General features: G+C 52.7%; 2 protein-coding genes across 7 annotated transcripts; one reads left to right on the plus strand and one right to left on the minus strand.

The window, feature by feature from the left end:
* Positions 1 to 610: 610 nt before the first annotated feature.
* Positions 611 to 12596, minus strand: KLC4 (kinesin light chain 4). Of its 5 annotated transcripts, XM_059938649.1 has the most exons (18): positions 12534 to 12552; positions 12053 to 12200; positions 11624 to 11708; positions 10647 to 10928; positions 9418 to 9648; positions 7710 to 7791; positions 6893 to 7103; positions 6356 to 6443; positions 5151 to 5252; positions 4730 to 4903; positions 4316 to 4415; positions 4063 to 4115; positions 3779 to 3849; positions 3491 to 3599; positions 2781 to 2921; positions 2364 to 2479; positions 1947 to 2010; positions 611 to 1084 (listed from the first exon to the last, which is right to left on the minus strand). In XM_059938649.1, exons 4-18 carry the CDS (start codon positions 10902 to 10904, stop codon positions 1034 to 1036), a joined length of 1851 nt encoding a protein of 616 aa, XP_059794632.1. In that variant the 5' UTR covers positions 10905 to 10928; positions 11624 to 11708; positions 12053 to 12200; positions 12534 to 12552; the 3' UTR covers positions 611 to 1033. The 5 variants fall into 5 exon arrangements, with proteins under 5 accessions (XP_059794632.1, XP_059794631.1, XP_059794629.1 ...); XM_059938648.1 differs by lacking the exon at positions 12053 to 12200 and having other exon boundaries at positions 12534 to 12589; XM_059938646.1 differs by lacking the exon at positions 12053 to 12200 and having other exon boundaries at positions 11624 to 11673.
* Positions 12597 to 12737: 141 nt separating this feature from the next.
* Positions 12738 to 16344, plus strand: MRPL2 (mitochondrial ribosomal protein L2). Of its 2 annotated transcripts, XM_059938651.1 has the most exons (7): positions 12739 to 12958; positions 14100 to 14268; positions 14829 to 14970; positions 15080 to 15195; positions 15272 to 15382; positions 15661 to 15734; positions 16096 to 16344. In XM_059938651.1, exons 1-7 carry the CDS (start codon positions 12863 to 12865, stop codon positions 16306 to 16308), a joined length of 921 nt encoding a protein of 306 aa, XP_059794634.1. In that variant the 5' UTR covers positions 12739 to 12862; the 3' UTR covers positions 16309 to 16344. The 2 variants fall into 2 exon arrangements, with proteins under 2 accessions (XP_059794636.1, XP_059794634.1); XM_059938653.1 differs by lacking the exon at positions 15272 to 15382 and having other exon boundaries at positions 12738 to 12958.
* Positions 16345 to 16476: the final 132 nt, after the last annotated feature.

A 16476-nucleotide genomic window follows, 5' to 3' on the forward strand; every position in this document is an offset into this window, starting at 1 on the left:
GGCTGTGTCAGGGCATGGCCAAGTCTCCAGCTGTGGGGAGGCCCAGTACAGCCCTTGTTCCAGGCGCCCCCCACCCCCAGCGCCACCACCCCCACATTCTTTCTTTGTTGTGAAAGCAGCAAGGGGTGTAGGAGGCGGGTCAGGAGGAGTCAAGCTTTGGAAGATGGGCCCCAGCTGCTGCTGGGCCTCCAGGATATGCCGAGAGGGTATGGATAGTAAGTGCCTCATCCCCCTCTGGCTCCGGAGGGCCCCCCAGGCCTGCTTAGACCTCCCTTCCCCCAAGCAGCTGGGAGGAGGAGGGGCCACCACAGAGGGCCTCACAGGCCAGGAGCAGTGGCGCCAGGACTCCAGGGTCCTGCCACATGGCCGCCACATGTCCCTGACAACCCAGTCCACAGCACCTTCTCCTTGGGTTGTGGGCCTCCCCCCATCCCCCAGACGCCTGCCTGCAGGCCCTGCTGGAGAGGATACGAACAGGGGAAGGAAGAGAGGAGAGATCCAAGAAGCAACATTCCTCCTATTGCCCCATCCATCACTGCCCCTCACCCTTCTGTGAGGGGCCCCAACACCACCCTTGCTTCCTACCCTCTTCAGTTAGGACTCAAGTGGCTGAATGGTTACCTGATTCTTTTATTTAGGAAAAGTGAAATACATGGACCTGAAGTGAGGCAGCAGAGGGAACAAGAGAGGCCAGGGCAAGGCAGGTTCGCTGGCCAGCCCCAAACCCTCTGACAGAAAAGCCAGCAGCAGGCTGCATCTCTGAGGTGCACACCTGCTCCTTACCCACTCTGGGGGCCCTAGTGGTAGAGCTAGCTACTCTAGAGGACCACAGGGTGGGGAGAGGATGTCCTGAGGGTCCTTCCTGAGGGGGATTCCTGAGGAGGGAGCTGAGACCCTAAGGGCAGCAGCAATCTTCTGGTTAACCGCTCCCCCTTCACTGTCCCACCTTGGGGCTGGAAGAGCCAGGAGCAATAGGGAATGCTGTGAGGGCTGTGTGGGGGACCCAGCAGACCTAGGGGGGGTGGGTTGAATGTCAGCTGCTTGAAGAGAGGTCCATACTGCTGGCACTGAGGCCTCGGGAGACCTGAAATAGACAATAGCATGCCATCAGCCCAGGGACCTCAGCCTCCCAAAGACTGTCCCCTGGAGTCTTATCCATCTCACGGCTGCAGTCTCTCTCTGGACCTAGGATGGAGCCTGTAACCTCAACCCCAAGCTCTGGGCTTTGTTTAGTCTTTGCTATGATTTCCCAGAAGGCCACAATCTGGTGGAGAAAATACCTGGAAGAACCACATGAATATTGGCATACACTTTGAATGTGTTGATACAGGTGGTCGTTTCCCATTAAAATGTCATTGCTACTTCTTTAACAGAGACTCATTTCTTGTTATATAACTTGTACAGTCTTTATACGATCTCTACAATATCATGATGTAAAAGTGCTTTGGGGTAACCTTATAGAGACTAATTCTCATCAATACATCCTTTGCATAATTTCTCACTGACATCGCTAATGAAATAAAGCAGAGAACTCTTCTCCAAAAAAAAAAAAAAAAATGTCATTGCTGTTTTCTCAAATGGAGATGAGTTAATGCTTTTTTTTTCTTTCTCCCTTCTCATCTACTGCTGAGTCCCCAAGGTGAGGAGTATGGTGGCTATAGGGGGAGAGCAATTAGTATCCCCAAATCATTCCTGAATTATTCATAATTCCAAAGTACCCATTTAGAGAACATTCATTCCTGTTCCCCTCCTGATTAATTTATTTGCTACTATCTCTGGCCCGAAACTGTCCCTTGGCGGTCACCACCCCCAACAAGCTGCTTGATTCCTGTCTGCCCACCTCCAATTCCCTGGCAGAGCCTTCATCCCAGATGACTCTCCCCTCTCCCCACTGGGCTTATCCTTTCTTTCTCACCCACCAATACACTCATGAGCACTGCTCTCACCTGGAGGGGTGCTGCACTGGGTTGGTTCAGATAGTTCAAGGAGGCCGCCCGCTTCATGTTGCCGCTACAGTGGAAAAGAAAGAATCGAGGCCTCTTCTCGTCCCATGGGTGGCCCTAACGCTTGGGACTCTTGGGCACCACCACACACACTCAGATCATTGCCTCCCCACCATCTGACCTCACCCCACAAACACATACACGCACTCTCTTGTCTTCATCAGTTACCAGCATCTGCTCAGGTACTGTTGTCCCCGCGCTGGGGCACCCATTTTTCCCACACTCTCTCTCCACGGCCACCCCAGTGACCTCCTCCACGTTTCTCTCCAAGATTCTTCTCCTCCAGAGATGAGGGGCCAAGCGGAGTTGGAGGCCAGGGTTCACCTGCCTACTCTGCCATATCTCAGTCTCAGGGTGTACCTGGAGGGCCGGGGCTCGGTCCCCTGGAGCTTCCTCACCAGGAGTTCACTGCTTCTACGAAGCACATCTCGGATCTTGCCCAGAGAGCCACTCCTCTGCAGGGCCCCGCTGCCATCCTGGCAGAGAGGGATGGGGAACAGAAGCTAAAGGGATCCCAGGCAGACTGGCCTCTGAGTCTACTCCTGCCATTTATTCTGCACACCTCCCCCTCCCCACCAAAGCCCAGCGACTGAAAACAAGAGCCTGGTCAACAGCTGGCTTGCAGAGAGACCCCTGAGAGGGATGGGCTAACTAAACTGGGGTGGGGACAACGCCCCCTCCGACACGCACATCCTACACGCATCCTACAGGCTCAGAGCCTCTCACCACCACCAGCAGGAGAGGCAGGAGAGATCAAGGGGCGACGATCAGACTTACCCCTGACCACTCCACAGCCACTGAGGCATCTTCACCTCCCTCGAATTTCACACTGCCCCCAAGGCCCTCCTGGGAGGTCCTTCCACTGTCACCCTCCCCAAGCAGCTCAGCCACCTTGGTCTGGCTGATAGGGTCAGTGCCCTGGAAGGAAAAGGAAGGAGCTGGGACTTCCCACTTCTGAACTCCTCAGGATGGGGCTTCCAAACTTTTTCTCACCATCAGCCGCAACAAAGAAAACATTTTTCTTTGAGACTTCCCAGTACACGCACCTTTTCTATTTGCAATGCGTTCCCACATATAGATACACATCGATCTTTAGCTGAGGCCCACACTGAATTGATTTCAGGACCCACTGAGTCAAGACCCTCAATTTGAGAAACTCTGATTCCCCTCAACCACAACCCTCTCACCCACACTGCCCGTGCCCCACCTCAGAAGATTCTTCACGTTATTAAAAGGCAGGGCTTCCTATAATAGTCCCATTTAGTGAAGTGAACCTTGAACTTGGAGTCCTGACCACAAAGGGCAGGTAGGGGGTAAGAACACACTTAAAAAACAACCACAGTCACAAAAGAGTCTCACCTGCCTGTCCTGTCTTCCTCCTCAGCCTCTCCTCTTACCCTTCAGAGAGTCACAAGCAGCCTCAGTGGTCCTCCATCCTGTCCCCAGGGCCCTACCTTGCAGACCTCCTTCCCCTCCTGGTCTCTGACCTGTTTCCGGGAACGCAGGGCACATTCCTCCAGGGTCTCAGCTGCCTCCAGCTTTCCCTGGCGCCTGTACAGAGCTCCGAGGTTTCTCAGGGTTGTGTTTACTGTGGGGCTGTGACGGGGGAGACCAGGGAAGGAAAAGAAGACGGACTCAGAAAACAAGCAGGAGAGAGGGAGCAGAACTAAGGCCGAGGGAAGGTCCAAGTGAAGAAGGGGAAGGTCCAGGAAGTTGGAAGCCGGGCTTGGATGGAGGGCATCGGAGGCCAAGCCGGCTGCTCACCCGCAGCTCACCTGCTCACTTTGCAGGCCTTGTACCAGCCTCCATACTCGGCGTAGGGCGTGCTGCCCTCACGGTGCCGGCTCTGCAGGAGGACAGAGTGGGAGGTGAAGCCAGAGATGAGAGTACCGAGACGCTGGGGTACAAGCTGGCGCAGGGCTGGGGTGCAGGCTGGGCTGGGGAAGGCACCATGCACCTGGGGCTGGTGCTTGGATGGGAAATGAGGAGCTGGGCTGGGGCAGGAGTAGGTCAGAGGCCCTGGTAGCCTCGGGCGCCCCAGGCTGGGCCCCCCACTCACTTTGCTCATTTCCTCCCGCTCCTCTGCATGCATCCAGATGGGCTTGTGGTCGTCTGAGGGTGATACATGGGATGGGGTGGCGAGGTTAGAGAACGGAGCTGGACAGTACGGGGGGAGCCAGGACCCAGAGGCCGACAGGGCTGGACTAAAGGGGTCTGGCTCCCCCTTGGGAACCATTGTGGTCAACCCCCCAACCTTTGGTCTGCATTTCCTTTCCTCCCTGCAGCTCCCTGCCCAGGCCCTCACCACTCACCATCCACAGACCCAAACTCCTGCACATGGGCACGGGTCAGGATCTCTTTGTAGAGTGTCTCAGCCTCAGCATACTTCCCTTGTTTCAGGTAACAGGAAGCCTGGGGGCAGGAAGGCAAAAACACAGGAGCAAGAGGTAGAGATAAGGTCTCGGCCAGGCCTGGGATTTCCACTTCTTGGTCTCTTTATGACTTTCCCCAGAGATCCACCTCACACCTCTTTGTCTAGCTGCAGGGTCCAGGGTGTTCCCACTCCACTCAACTCCCAAGAGGCTACGGAACTTCTGCCTTCCCACGGGAAGGAAGCAGACCCCTCAGCCCCAAAGGCAGCCCCAGAGCAGGGCACAAAGGCGATGAGGTCAGTGTACCAGACTATGATGCTTCCCCTTCCCTCCTCCCACCACCTTTGCCCTCACCAGGTTGTTCTTGGTCCGGGCTACATTAGGGTTGTCCGGCCCCAGCTGCCCCTCATAGATGGCCAGTGCCCGCCGGTAATAGCGCTCCACAGCCTCATACTTGCCCTGGTTTTGGCACAACAGGGCCAGGTTGTTCAGCTGCTTTGCCACATCTGGGTGGTTGGTGCCCAGGACCTGGAGGAGTACAAAGGACAGACAGATGGCTGTGATTATGCGTGTGCTTGTGTGTGTGTGTGTGTGCGTGTGCGTGTGTGTGCGCACGTGCCCATGCAGGGAGCAGGGGGAAGGGAATGATAGAACAGGGGATAAGGCAGAGATGGGGGGTGAGACGAAAAGAAGTGAGGGGCAAGGGTAGATCAGAAGAGAGATGGTGGAGGAGGGGTCACCACAACAGGGAAGAACAGGCAGAGGGCACAGGCACCTTTTCTCGAATCTCCAGGGCCCTCTGGCACAGCGGCTCCGCCTCCTTGTATTTGCCCCTCTTGCCATAGAGCACAGCCAGATTGTTGAGTGTGGCAGCCACCTAGGAAGACAGGCCTGCCCCCATCAGAAACTGGTGCTGCAAAGGACCTTGAACAGCAGGGTGCCATGCTGCACAACGCCCAGACAAATGGACTCTGCCACCCGAACCAGAGGCGGCAGAGGGGAAAGTACTGACCCCCGTGGCTCTGAGGTTCTCCATGGGGGTGGTATCACCCTCGAAATAGATTTGTGGACATTTCTGGAGGCAGGGTTTTTTTTGGTTGCCATAAATATTAGGAGCCTTTGGGGAGGCAAGGATGCTACAGATGTACTGCCTGTGTGGGACAGCTCAGGCATCTTTTGAAGGTCCTGCCAGACTTTCAAACGCTGAATATAAGCTTTGATACTTGGTGGGATATCAAGACAAGAGTTATGTTTTCTGAGTTACATCATCCCTCCCTGTCTATCATGCATCATAACACAGGGAATTCTTTTTCCACAGTCAGCTCATTTTCAAAAATATCTTATTTCTCATTGTCTCCACTTTGACAAATCCAGCATTTGTCTTGGCATGCTATCCCTACTTAAGGTTATTTCTCTCTCTCTTATCACAGACAAGTAAATCTGGTCCATTATCACTTATTCTAACACTGGATTTTAATCTTGCACGCGCCAATTCTTCTGCTCTGTCATTTTTCTAATACGTACTTTTATGTAGAATGACTTACTGGTTTTACTTCTTCTAAATCTAAAGTTATTCAGTCATTATATATCAGACTACTATATTATGTCTTCTAGCATTGTTGTACTCAACACAACTGTTATTGTTTCGCATTTTCATTTTACTGTAATGTATTATACATATTATTTTATTATAAATCACTTTCCTCGTTTCTCTTTTATATTAATAGGGTACCATTCAACTTTTGAGGAAATTATACAGGTAGGTTGGTTACATTATCTACGAGTTAAGTTTTAGGAAAATGTTCATTATAAGAAGGATTCATTGGGTCTCAGAGAGTTGAGAACCACTGGGATCAGCAGACAGTGCCTGGGAGAAATGAGTCTTCATGCCTCCCTCCTGAGAACCCCCAGGGAGCAGGCTGAGGGAAGCAGATGAACAAGCTGAGAGAGCACAGGGGAAGGAGGGCAAGGAATACTGACAGCAGGGTGGTCCCGGCCCAAGGTGCTCTCCCGGATGCTGAGGGCATCATTCAGCAGGAGGGCAGCTTCCTTATACTTATTCTGGTCCCTGTAAGAGGACAAAAGGGGCAAGGGGTTAGCCCGAACTCTGGCCCTAAGCCATCTCCTTACTTCCTTCCCTTTGGGACAACTGAGGTACATTTAGGGATTGGGCCCCCCCATGAGGAGACAGGAAGCCTGGTGGGAGCAGTGAGAGGGGTTCACTGACACACGCTGAGAGTTGCCATGCCCAGAGAAGGCCATAAGGCATAAGATGCAAGAGGCAGAAACAGAGAAGGAGACCCTCCCCAGAGGAGAGATGAGAGAAGCAAAAAACCTGAGGGATGAGTATTCTCTGAGGTTAGGGGCTCAGGTATGAAAGAATAAGAGTCTGGTATAGAAGAAAGCCCCCAGGTGGGAGGGAGAAGAGGTTCCCTGTGGAGAGGAGGCATGAGAGCCAAAGGCGGATCAAGGCGGGAACGTGGAGGCAGGTTCGTGCGAGGAGGAGGCCGTACTTACCGATACACCAGAGCTAGGATGTTGAGCATGGTGGCCACGTCGGGGTGGCCGCGGCCGGACGTGCGCTCCAGGTCCTCCAGTGCCTGCTTGCAGAGTGGCACAGCTACCTCATAGCGACCCTGGGCTGCATACTGGATCACCAGGTTGTGCAGTGTCCGCAACCTCGCCGGGATCTCATAGCCGCTGTGCTGGGCACCCGGGCCACGGGACACTACACCATCGCAGAAAAAGACAGGAGACTTCCTCAGATGACGCTGCCTCTCCCTTTGCTGTCTGCCCTCCCCACCCCACTCTAAGACTTGTTCCGTGCCTGTGCCTACCCCCCACCAGGCTCCCGACATAGACCTGCCTCATCTGCTACTCTTTTGCCCACTCCCTTGCCCCATGCCCATCACAATCCCATTTGTTCACCCAGTCATTCGTTCATTCAACAAACTACTCAATAAGCATGAGGCACGGGCTGTGCCAGGGATACAAAGATAAGAAAGACCTGGTCCTTTCCCTTGAGGAGCTCATGCTCTTCCCCTCTGGGGTCACTCTTCCACTCGACTGTGAGCTCCTTACTGGCGAGACCTGTGTCGTGCTCATCTTCGTCTCCCTGGTGCCCAGCACAGTGCCTGACACAGGCTAAGTGCTTAATACATGTTGATGAATAAGGGGGAAGCTGAGGAAATCAAAGTACTGGTCCCTGGCCCATCTCCAGAGGAAGTGGAAAACCTATTCCTGGATGGTGAGCATCCTGTGTTCAGGGTGGGCCACAGCTGCGACCAGCCTCCTGATGCCCCCCTTCACCTTCCAACTCCAGAGGCAGACTCACAGCCATTGCTGGGGTCCTCTTCCTCCTCATTGGGGAAGAGGTCATCCAGGGAATCCTTGGAGGCATCACCTTCCTTCTCCTCCTGGAAGGGAAGAAGCAGCATGTCTGGGCCAAGATAGCCTCAGTAGCCTCTTCAAGCCCCCTCTAAACCATGAAATCATTGACAGGTGGGGCCTAGGACAAGTCCCTTGTTCATGTCCCTGCCCCTGGGAAGGCCAGCATCTGTCCCGCCAAGCTTAGGCCTCTCTTGTTCATAAAAAATGAGAGATGGGGACTTTCCTGGCGGTCCAGTGTTTAAGACACCATGCTTCCACTGCAGGGGGCACAGGTTCGATCCCTGGTCCGGGAACCAAGATCCCGCATGCCGCACGGCACGGCCAAAAAAAACAAAAAATAACAACAACAAAACAAAAACAAGAGATGCTTCTGCCAAAATCTCATGACTTTCCCTTCCTTCACATCCAGAGGGCTTCCTTCCTTCCTTCCTAAGCACCCTCACCCTCCACCTCTCTCCCCCTCAACTCTTGTAATTATAGTCCCGTGTTGATCCCTGTGTGTTTACACTGATTACATGTCTGTCCTGTCTCTCCTGGGGGCAGAGGTATGTCCTATCTTATTGACACGTACCCAAAGTGTCTAGCTCAGCCTGACACCCTTCATCTGCCACCACTCACTCTGAATGTAGTGCCCAATCCTCACTGAATAACCTACTTTCACACCAGGCAAAAATGCTTCACCCCACCAGGCACTGCAGCCTTGTACAAACACTTTCAACTCTCCCGCCCAGATTCACCAGTGTGTCCCATACAAATCATCCCACTTTCCCTGGGTCAGACAACCTTTCCAGCCCTGGAGCGTTATCTATGAATCTATCTCACACACACACACACACACACCCCCCGGTCTAGAAAGCTCCTCCCTCTCCCTCATAGACGACCAAAATCCATCCCAATTCCTAAACCAAAGAAAAAAATAAATAAAATAAAAATTTAAAAATCCAACCTAAATCTTGCCCATCCCTGCTTCCCACCTCCTCTGTGAATCTTTCAGACCATTCCAGCCCCCAGGAACCTATCTCCTTGGGATCCCTCCCACACTGACTGAACCACTCCTCCAGCACTGGGCACTTGCTGTTTGTGTTGTCACATACGTGTTCTCACATGTAAGCCTTGTTCCTACAGCTACACGATAAGCTCAAGAAGGCAGAAACTCTCTTTTGTAGTTCCTTACATCTACCTGCCACACATCTTCTTGCATTGCCTAAGGCACAGAGATATATAAATGCCTGTTGAGTGAGGGTTAAATTCCACACATTTTGAGAGCAAATTTTAGGACTTGCTCAATGGGGCTGTGCTTTCCCTAATTGCAGAGCTTAGGATTCTGAATTGGAATTGTCCAAATGCTTATCTGTCCCCCGCAAAAAAACCTATTATTGTCAGAGCAGGAACTCTGCCTTGTTTACTTTGCATCCCCAGCAGAGTGCACTGCGCCTGACATATAGTAGTCATTTGATCAAATGTTGACTGAATGAGTGACCCTTGTTTCTCCCTTGCTGCCATCTGGAGTTGGTGTCAGGACCTGAATTCTGCCAGATGGGGGCAGGCTGGGCAGGGCTGCTGGCCCTTGTGGATGATGGAGCAATTGCCCCCACGTTTGTGGTGACTCCCAGCTGTCCGCCCCCGAGCCAGCCTCGCCTGCACATGCTCACCGCGGTGTGCCCATCCTCGTCATACTGACGCAGCTGTCCCAGGAACTCTAGGTGCTTCTTTTCCTCCTCCAGCTGAGCCACGGCCTGTTCGCTGCGCTGCAGCCGCTGCTGGGTGCCTGCCAGCTCGTCCCGGAGCCACTGGTTCTCCTGGCACAGCCGCCGGACCTGAGCCCGCAGCTTCTGTTTCTCCGACTCCACTGTGCTCAGGTGGTTGGCCAAAGCCAGCATCACCTAGGTGGGCAATCCTGTGAGCGCTGGGCTCTGGATAGGAGTGTTGAGGGATAGGCGGGAGAGAAGCCGGCAAGACTGGCAGGGGCCAGGAGGAAGGGTTGGGTAGTGATGACTCTACCTTCAAAACATACCCTGAATCCAATTTCTCACCACCTCTAGAGCTACCGCCCTGGGCCAAGCCACCATCAAGTCCCACCTGGATTATGAGAATTGCCTCCTCACTGGCCTCCCTGTTTCTGCCCTTGTTCCCCTAGAGTCTGGTCTCAACTCTGCAGCCAAATGATCCTTTTAAAATGTTAAACCACATCACTTCTCCACTCAAAACATTCCAATAGCTTCCGTCTCACTCAAAGTAGAAGCCAAGTCCTTACGATGGCCTACGGAATCACAGGATCTGTCCCCTGCCTCCACCACCTCTCCAACTTCATTTTCTATTTTGCTTGTCCTCATTCACTGTCCTGTAGCCACACTGGCCCCTCAGTGAACTCATCGGGAAGGCTCCAGGTCGGGGCCTTTGCACTTGCTGTCCACTCTGTTTAGGATGCTCTTCCCCCGTTTACTGTATGACTCATTCCCTCATCTTCAAATCTTTGCTCAAATGGCGCCTTTTCAATGAGGCTTTTATTGACCACCCTATCTCAAACTGTATCCTCTCCCCATACGCCCCAGTCCCCTTCCTTGCTTTATTTTTATCCTTTCATCCTTAACAGTTATCATTGCGGCATACTGAATCACTTATTTATTCGTGTATTGTCTGCCTCCCCCAGCTAGAATGTAAGCTCCAAGATGGCAAGGTTTATGGCTGTTCTTGTTCAGTGATGTGTCTCTAGTGTCCAGGAGAGTAGTGCCTAGCACATGGTAGAGGCTTAATACATATTTACTGGGTGAATGAATGCAAGCAATTAGGACAAGGGGATCCCAAGTGACCTCAAAGCCCTAATCAGACAACTGCTCCTCCATCTACCCTGGGCCACTTGGCACCACCTCCTCCCCCTCACCTGGGCCTCACTCAGCCCCAGCTCGATGTTTTCCATGGAACGGCGCAGCTGCCGGGCCTTCTCATGCACCAGCCCTTCTTCATGGCCTCCCTGCTGCAGACACTCGATGGTTTGGGAGAGGCTTTGCAGCACAGCCTGGTGTTCACTGTGGAGGGCCTCCAGCCCTTGGCTCACCAGACGAGTGCTCCCCAGGATCTCCTCCTGGCTGAGCCGGTGCCCTGCAGGCTCATCCCGCTGTCCCAATACCAGGCCCGACATCCTGGCTGGGGGACCTTGCCTGGGCTACAGAGAAACAACAGAGCTCAGGCGGGGTAAAGATTGGAAAGAGTGGCTGAGCGCCTTGGGCGGGAGGGATCCAAATGAAGGGACGAGAACCAGTAGGGGGGGACCCTGTGGTTTAATTGGAGAGAGAGAGTGACCAGTGGGGGGGTAGCCTGTGATGACACCAGACACAAAGCTAAGGTCATGAGACAGAGAGAGGGAGGCAAATTGACGTGAATGAAAAACTGTAGAAAGAACAAAGGTGCTGAGAAGTAGCAGAGGGATTTAGAACTAAGGAACACAATAGAAAAGGAGCTGGAGAGAGAGCTTGGGTTAGCAAAAGGAATCAGGAAAGACAGCACTATAGGGAACACAGAGGGTGTCCGAGAGAGCTGCAAAGGGAATGGAGTTAAAGCAGACCAGAGGTATGCAGAAAATAGTGCAAAGTTTTCAAAACAGGGGAAGGAATAGGTTTCAAAGTTAAACCAAGAAAGAGAGGGACAGAAAAAGAGAGGAGCCTTCATCACAAGACCCAGATAAGAGGGGCCTAGAGGCTCAAAGTCTTCAGGTTGCGTCACCCATGGGGCTAACTAAGCCTAGCATCTCCAAACCTGGTCAGCTCTGCCTCTTTCCCCACTAGCCTGAAACCCCAGGTCTCAGGCTGTCTTCCTGCTTCCTCAAAAGGGCCTTGTTTCTCATCTTTGAAGTTTTCTTACCTGTATATAGCCCTTGGTTGTGGTGTTCAGGCGGGAGCTCAGAAGAAACTCTGTTCAAACAGCCAGGAACTCAGAAGGATCTGCCCTGCCCAAAGTCCAGAAGCCCAGAGTTCCCACCCCTTCTCTCACCACTTCACAGCCACCCAGAGGACCTGGCATGGAGCCCCACCCAGGACAAACGCCCTCCCTCCCCTGCCTACAGGTCTTCAAAGACGACCAATGTCCCTCCTCCTTCCCCAAGCCAACCTCCCACCCCAAGCCTGGGGAGCTATTTTCTCCCAAGAAGGGAGTGAGATTTGATCTGAGACCTGCGGCAAGGGGCGTGCCTGGGAAAGGGTGAGGAGGAAGACCTGGTCACTCCTAGCCCAGTCATTTCTATGGTTTTGTGTCTATCACGATCACATACTAACTGTCTCTGAGAGGAGTCACCTTAGGGTGCCTCCCAGACGCCCGATGATGCAGGGAAGAATGGCAAGTCTTCTGAGCGGCTGCGGGATCACAGGGAAACGCGGCGCTGGGAGCTGGTCTCCCGGGCCTGGGAATGCGGTGGAGAAGTGTCCCAGGCTGTCGACCTGCCCTGAGGCCCAGGGTGGGGATAGAGTGAGATGGGCAGGGGTGACGGGAGGTGGTGCGGGTGGACGGCCGAGGTCCGCGTCACGGACGAGGACCCGGGCCTGACAATCCCGAGGTCACTGAGTCAGTCTGTAGCGCAGGGGGCGGGGCAGGCCGTCTGTCCCTCTGTCTGGACGCCGAGGGGCGGGAAGAATCGCGGGGAGGGGTGGAGTTTTTAAGGCTGACTGGAGTTGTGTAAGTTCGGTCGGAGGGGCTCATTTGTTCGTTTGTCTGGCAGTGCAGGAAAGAGGTAGCGGGACTTCAACTCTTAGCCCCAGAGGTACCCTCAAAGACTCACCCGCAGTCCGTCGGTCTGGCTGCCGCTCTTGCCGGTACTGCGCCTTTAAATCCATCATGGCTGCCGCTCGAGGCAATTGTTTTGACGGCTCCAAGGGGCGGGGCCTGTTCCACAGTCACGCGACCTAAGAGCCACCCGGGGATTGGCTCTACCACGAGCAGGGAGCATAAGAGGTGTGTGTCCCGCTTTGTCTCGGGTTCTCTGACCGCCTCTTTCTACGTCATGAAGGAGCGACGGAACGGGTACCTGTTAGCGTCATCCAGTAGCACCAGGCGGCCTGGCTAAAGGTAATGGTGGCGTGCTGAGCCCAGTCGAGCCTGGCCCAACTCATGGCCTTGCGGGCACTGACCCGCGCTCTTGGCTCTCTGAGCCTGAAGCCCCGGATTGCCGCCGTCCCCGGCCCAAGCCTGCTCCTGGCCGCCCAGGTAATCGACCTTACCCGGGAATGTGGCTGTTTCCGTTCGGGCAGCCGGAGAGGGGGCTCCAGGAGAAGCGAGGTGGGGGATGCGAGTCTGGTTAGGAGTCACGCCGGCCTGTGACCTTGGATAAGTCACTCTCAGCCTCAGCTTTCTCCTCTGTAAGTGTTGCTATCTCACAGGGTCCTTGGATTCCTCAGACAAGATACTGGAGGTGAAAGTGCTTTACAGACAAATGTACAGGTTTCAATAATAACTAACATTTATTGTCTCTCATAAGCCAAGCATAAGTAATAGACGTTTTAAATAAATGAATTCCTTTTAATCACTTTATAAATTAGTTATTATATTCCCATTTTACATATGAGAAAACATAAGTAGTCGAAGGTCATACACCAACCATTGGAGCTAGGTAATCTGGCTTCAAAGCCTGGGCTCTTAACCATTATTATAACCATTAAGGATGAGTTACTACTGAGATTAGAGAATTCAGGGCAAGATACCAAGAATAGGAGCCTAACATGAAGATATCTCAAGGTTCCTAGTGGGCGACTGGTGAGTTACAGAAAAGAGAAGTTAAGTCTTACCTCCCCTGGACCTTTCAGACTTATGGTAGAGTTTGGCAGATGCATACTTAAAATTCAAAACCAAACCAGCCTACTTTGTGAAGTGCTGGGAATTCAGCAGGGAACAAGACATAAATGATCTCTCCCCTCCATTCATATCTGAAAAACTCTCAGAAACATGCAGCAAAATGGGCAAAAGGTGCTGATGCCAATGGTGGTACATGGGTGTATGGAAGTTACCAGCCCTGGAGAAGGGAGTTGTTTAGGGAAGGAAAAGTTTCTTGGAGAAGGAGAGTTTTGAGCCAAATTTGGAAGAAGATGCACCAAGGGGAGAACATTCCATTGAAGAAATACTTCAGAGGTGAGAGGATCAGATGAGGAGAGGTAATCAACACACATACACCTGGATAAACATTCCGAACTGGTATTTGTGCAAGCTGTGATGGGTGGAGTTTTTGGATAGCTGGTCTGGGACTTCCAGGAGGAAGGAGGTTACAAGCTAAACTTTGTGCCCTCTCCCTTGGTTCTGTGAAGCTTTTCTTTCAATTAGCTTTCAAGTGAAAGAGATTTCTGTTTATCTCTAGGTGACAAACAATGTCCTCCTTCCGCTGCCCTCTCCCTCGATGTTGCTTCCCTGCCGCCCAGTCCTTACCTCTGTGGCCCTTAGTGCTAAGTTTGTGTCCTGGAAGAGTCGTACCAAGTATACCGTTATGCCAGTGAAGATGAGGAAGTCCGGGGGCCGAAACCACACAGGTGGGAGCAAGGACAAGAAGATTTCAGCAGTAAAGGGCAAAAACATGGTAGGATCCTAGGCCTGTATTTTGATACAGGCAGAGGAATGTAATTAAAAAGCATTTATTGGACTCCTTCTGCATGTAGTATGTGTGTAAGAGTGAGAGAGTAGAATACAAAGCAACAAACAAGTGGTCTGTGCTCCTAAAGATAATCTAGGTAGTTGAAGAAAACTGGACGTACTCAGGAAGTTATATGACATTCCTCCTCACACCCTTCAAAAATTGACAATAGTTGAAATTGAACACGAGTTACATGGCTCTCAGTAAACTTACTGAATTCAGTAATTTGTAGAGATTTTATCTGGATGTTCTATACAATTTCAATATCATAATTATGTTTTTACCAAGCTCCATGTAGGTGTTCACCCTCACCCCCATTGTGCTGTGCAAATTTTTATCATTTTCTGCTTGTGTCATAATGTTGGGGAGCGCTGCTCTCTGCCTAGGATGGGTCTGTTCTCAATGCTGGGAACTGACTCGTCTGACCAGGGTCATGTCCCTGCACTGTCCTGACCACAGGCCGAATCCAAGTGCACGGTATCGGTGGGGGCCACAAGCAACGTTATCGAATGATTGACTTTCTGAGGTTCCGGCCCGAGCAGGAATCCAAGCCAGGACCCTTTGAGGAGAAGGTCATCACTGTCCGCTATGATCCCTGTAGGCAAGTTTGGGATGTGAGGTGGTGGTATGGCTGAATGACTACTCTGTGGCTTTTCAGGAGATGTGAGGCTGCCTAGATGGTCTGCTTACCTGTGCCTCACTCTGAACAGGTCAGCAGACATAGCTCTGGTTGCTGGGGGCAACCGGAAACGCTGGATCATTGCCACAGAAAACATGCAAGCTGGAGATACAATCCTGAACTCTGACCACATAGGCCGAATGGCAGGTGAGAGATGGCCGCCAGATGTGTGTGGGCTGGGAGGCTGCAAGGGTTCTGGTGCTGATGAAATACTGTCTTTTAGTTGCTGCTCGGGAAGGGGATGCACACCCTCTTGGGGCCTTGCCAGTGGGGACCCTCATCAACAATGTGGAGAGTGAGCCAGGCCGGGGGGCCCAGTATATCCGAGCCGCAGGTATGAAGAAAGGAGCTGCTTGGGATCTTACAGTTTGGAAGGCCAAGGGGTACCTGAGGTTGCAACTCCCTGAACCCGTGGGCCCACATCTGGTCCACTGGCAGAGGAAAAGAAGGAAAAACAAGGCTGAAGAGGTGCTTGTGTTTTGACCTAAAACCTTACATGCATCCCGCTTCAGTGTTTCTCCTCCTCAAAGCGTGTGGAGTGTGGTCCCTTGGAAATCTGCCCCCCACCTCCTGCTCTGTGGAGGGTCGCAAAGCTGTTTCTCCCTTTCCCAGGGACCTGTGGTGTGCTGCTACGGAAGGTGAATGGGACAGCCATCATCCAGCTGCCCTCTAAGAGGCAGATGCAGGTGTGTGTGTGGGGTTCAGGTTCGAGGGATCAGCGAGGGAGGAATTTTTGGAATGTACCTAACCTGTGCAGGATAGCTCCCAGGTGTTTTATGTTGAGAACTGCCTCGAGCTGGGTCTGTCCTTTTCTGCCTTGTGACTAGGCGTGCCTTTTCAGGCTGGCACCATGATGGAGTAGGGAACAGTGCCTTTTGTTTTCAACTACTGTAGGACCTGCACTCAGGTTCAATTATGTTGTGCTTTCCCCCTCTCCTCTCCCTTCTCTCCTTGAGTGTTAAGAAGTCTCCCAAGAGTCCATGCCCTCAACAATGTCAGGCTCTTTCCCCCCATGGTGCATTCGTCTCCATCTGCTTTCTCTGTCAGGTGCTGGAAACGTGCATAGCAACAGTGGGCCGAGTATCCAACGTTGATCATAACAAACGGGTCATCGGCAAGGCCGGGCGGAACCGCTGGCTGGGAAAGAGGCCCAACAGTGGGCGATGGCACCGCAAGGGGGGCTGGGCTGGCCGAAAGATCCGGCCACTGCCCCCCATGAAGAGTTACGTGAAGCTGCCCTCAGCTGCTGCCCAAAGCTGATATCCCTGGACTCTAATAAAATGGCCCCCATTTTTATCTGTTTCTGGGTTTTTTTTAAGGGAGGAGGTACTTACTGGATGGGGGGGGCGCGGGGACAGAAGCAAACAACCGTTGGCGGGAGGAGAAAGAAAAGAAAAGTATGGGGCAAAAACGGGCCGTTCCCCTCTC

The sequence above is a fragment of the Balaenoptera ricei genome, chromosome 11, assembly GCF_028023285.1.
Source record: "Balaenoptera ricei isolate mBalRic1 chromosome 11, mBalRic1.hap2, whole genome shotgun sequence".
Lineage (NCBI taxonomy): Eukaryota > Metazoa > Chordata > Mammalia > Artiodactyla > Balaenopteridae > Balaenoptera > Balaenoptera ricei.

Excerpts from the sequence above, each read along its gene's own strand:
- KLC4 (XM_059938647.1), bottom strand. The coding sequence starts at position 10,904 with ATGTCGGGCCTGGTATTGGGACAGCGGGATGAGCCTGCAGGGCACCGG. Across the intron at positions 7,792-9,417 it reads ACGAGGATGGGCACACCGCG|GAGGAGAAGGAAGGTGATGC; the intron begins GTGAGCATGTGC and ends CTTCCCTTCCAG. Across the intron at positions 4,416-4,729 it reads CCCGGACCAAGAACAACCTG|GCTTCCTGTTACCTGAAACA; the intron begins GTGAGGGCAAAG and ends TCCTGCCCCCAG.
- MRPL2 (XM_059938651.1), top strand. The coding sequence starts at position 12,863 with ATGGCCTTGCGGGCACTGACCCGCGCTCTTGGCTCTCTGAGCCTGAAG. Across the intron at positions 15,383-15,660 it reads CCAGTATATCCGAGCCGCAG|GGACCTGTGGTGTGCTGCTA; the intron begins GTATGAAGAAAG and ends TCCCTTTCCCAG. Across the intron at positions 15,735-16,095 it reads CCTCTAAGAGGCAGATGCAG|GTGCTGGAAACGTGCATAGC; the intron begins GTGTGTGTGTGG and ends TTTCTCTGTCAG.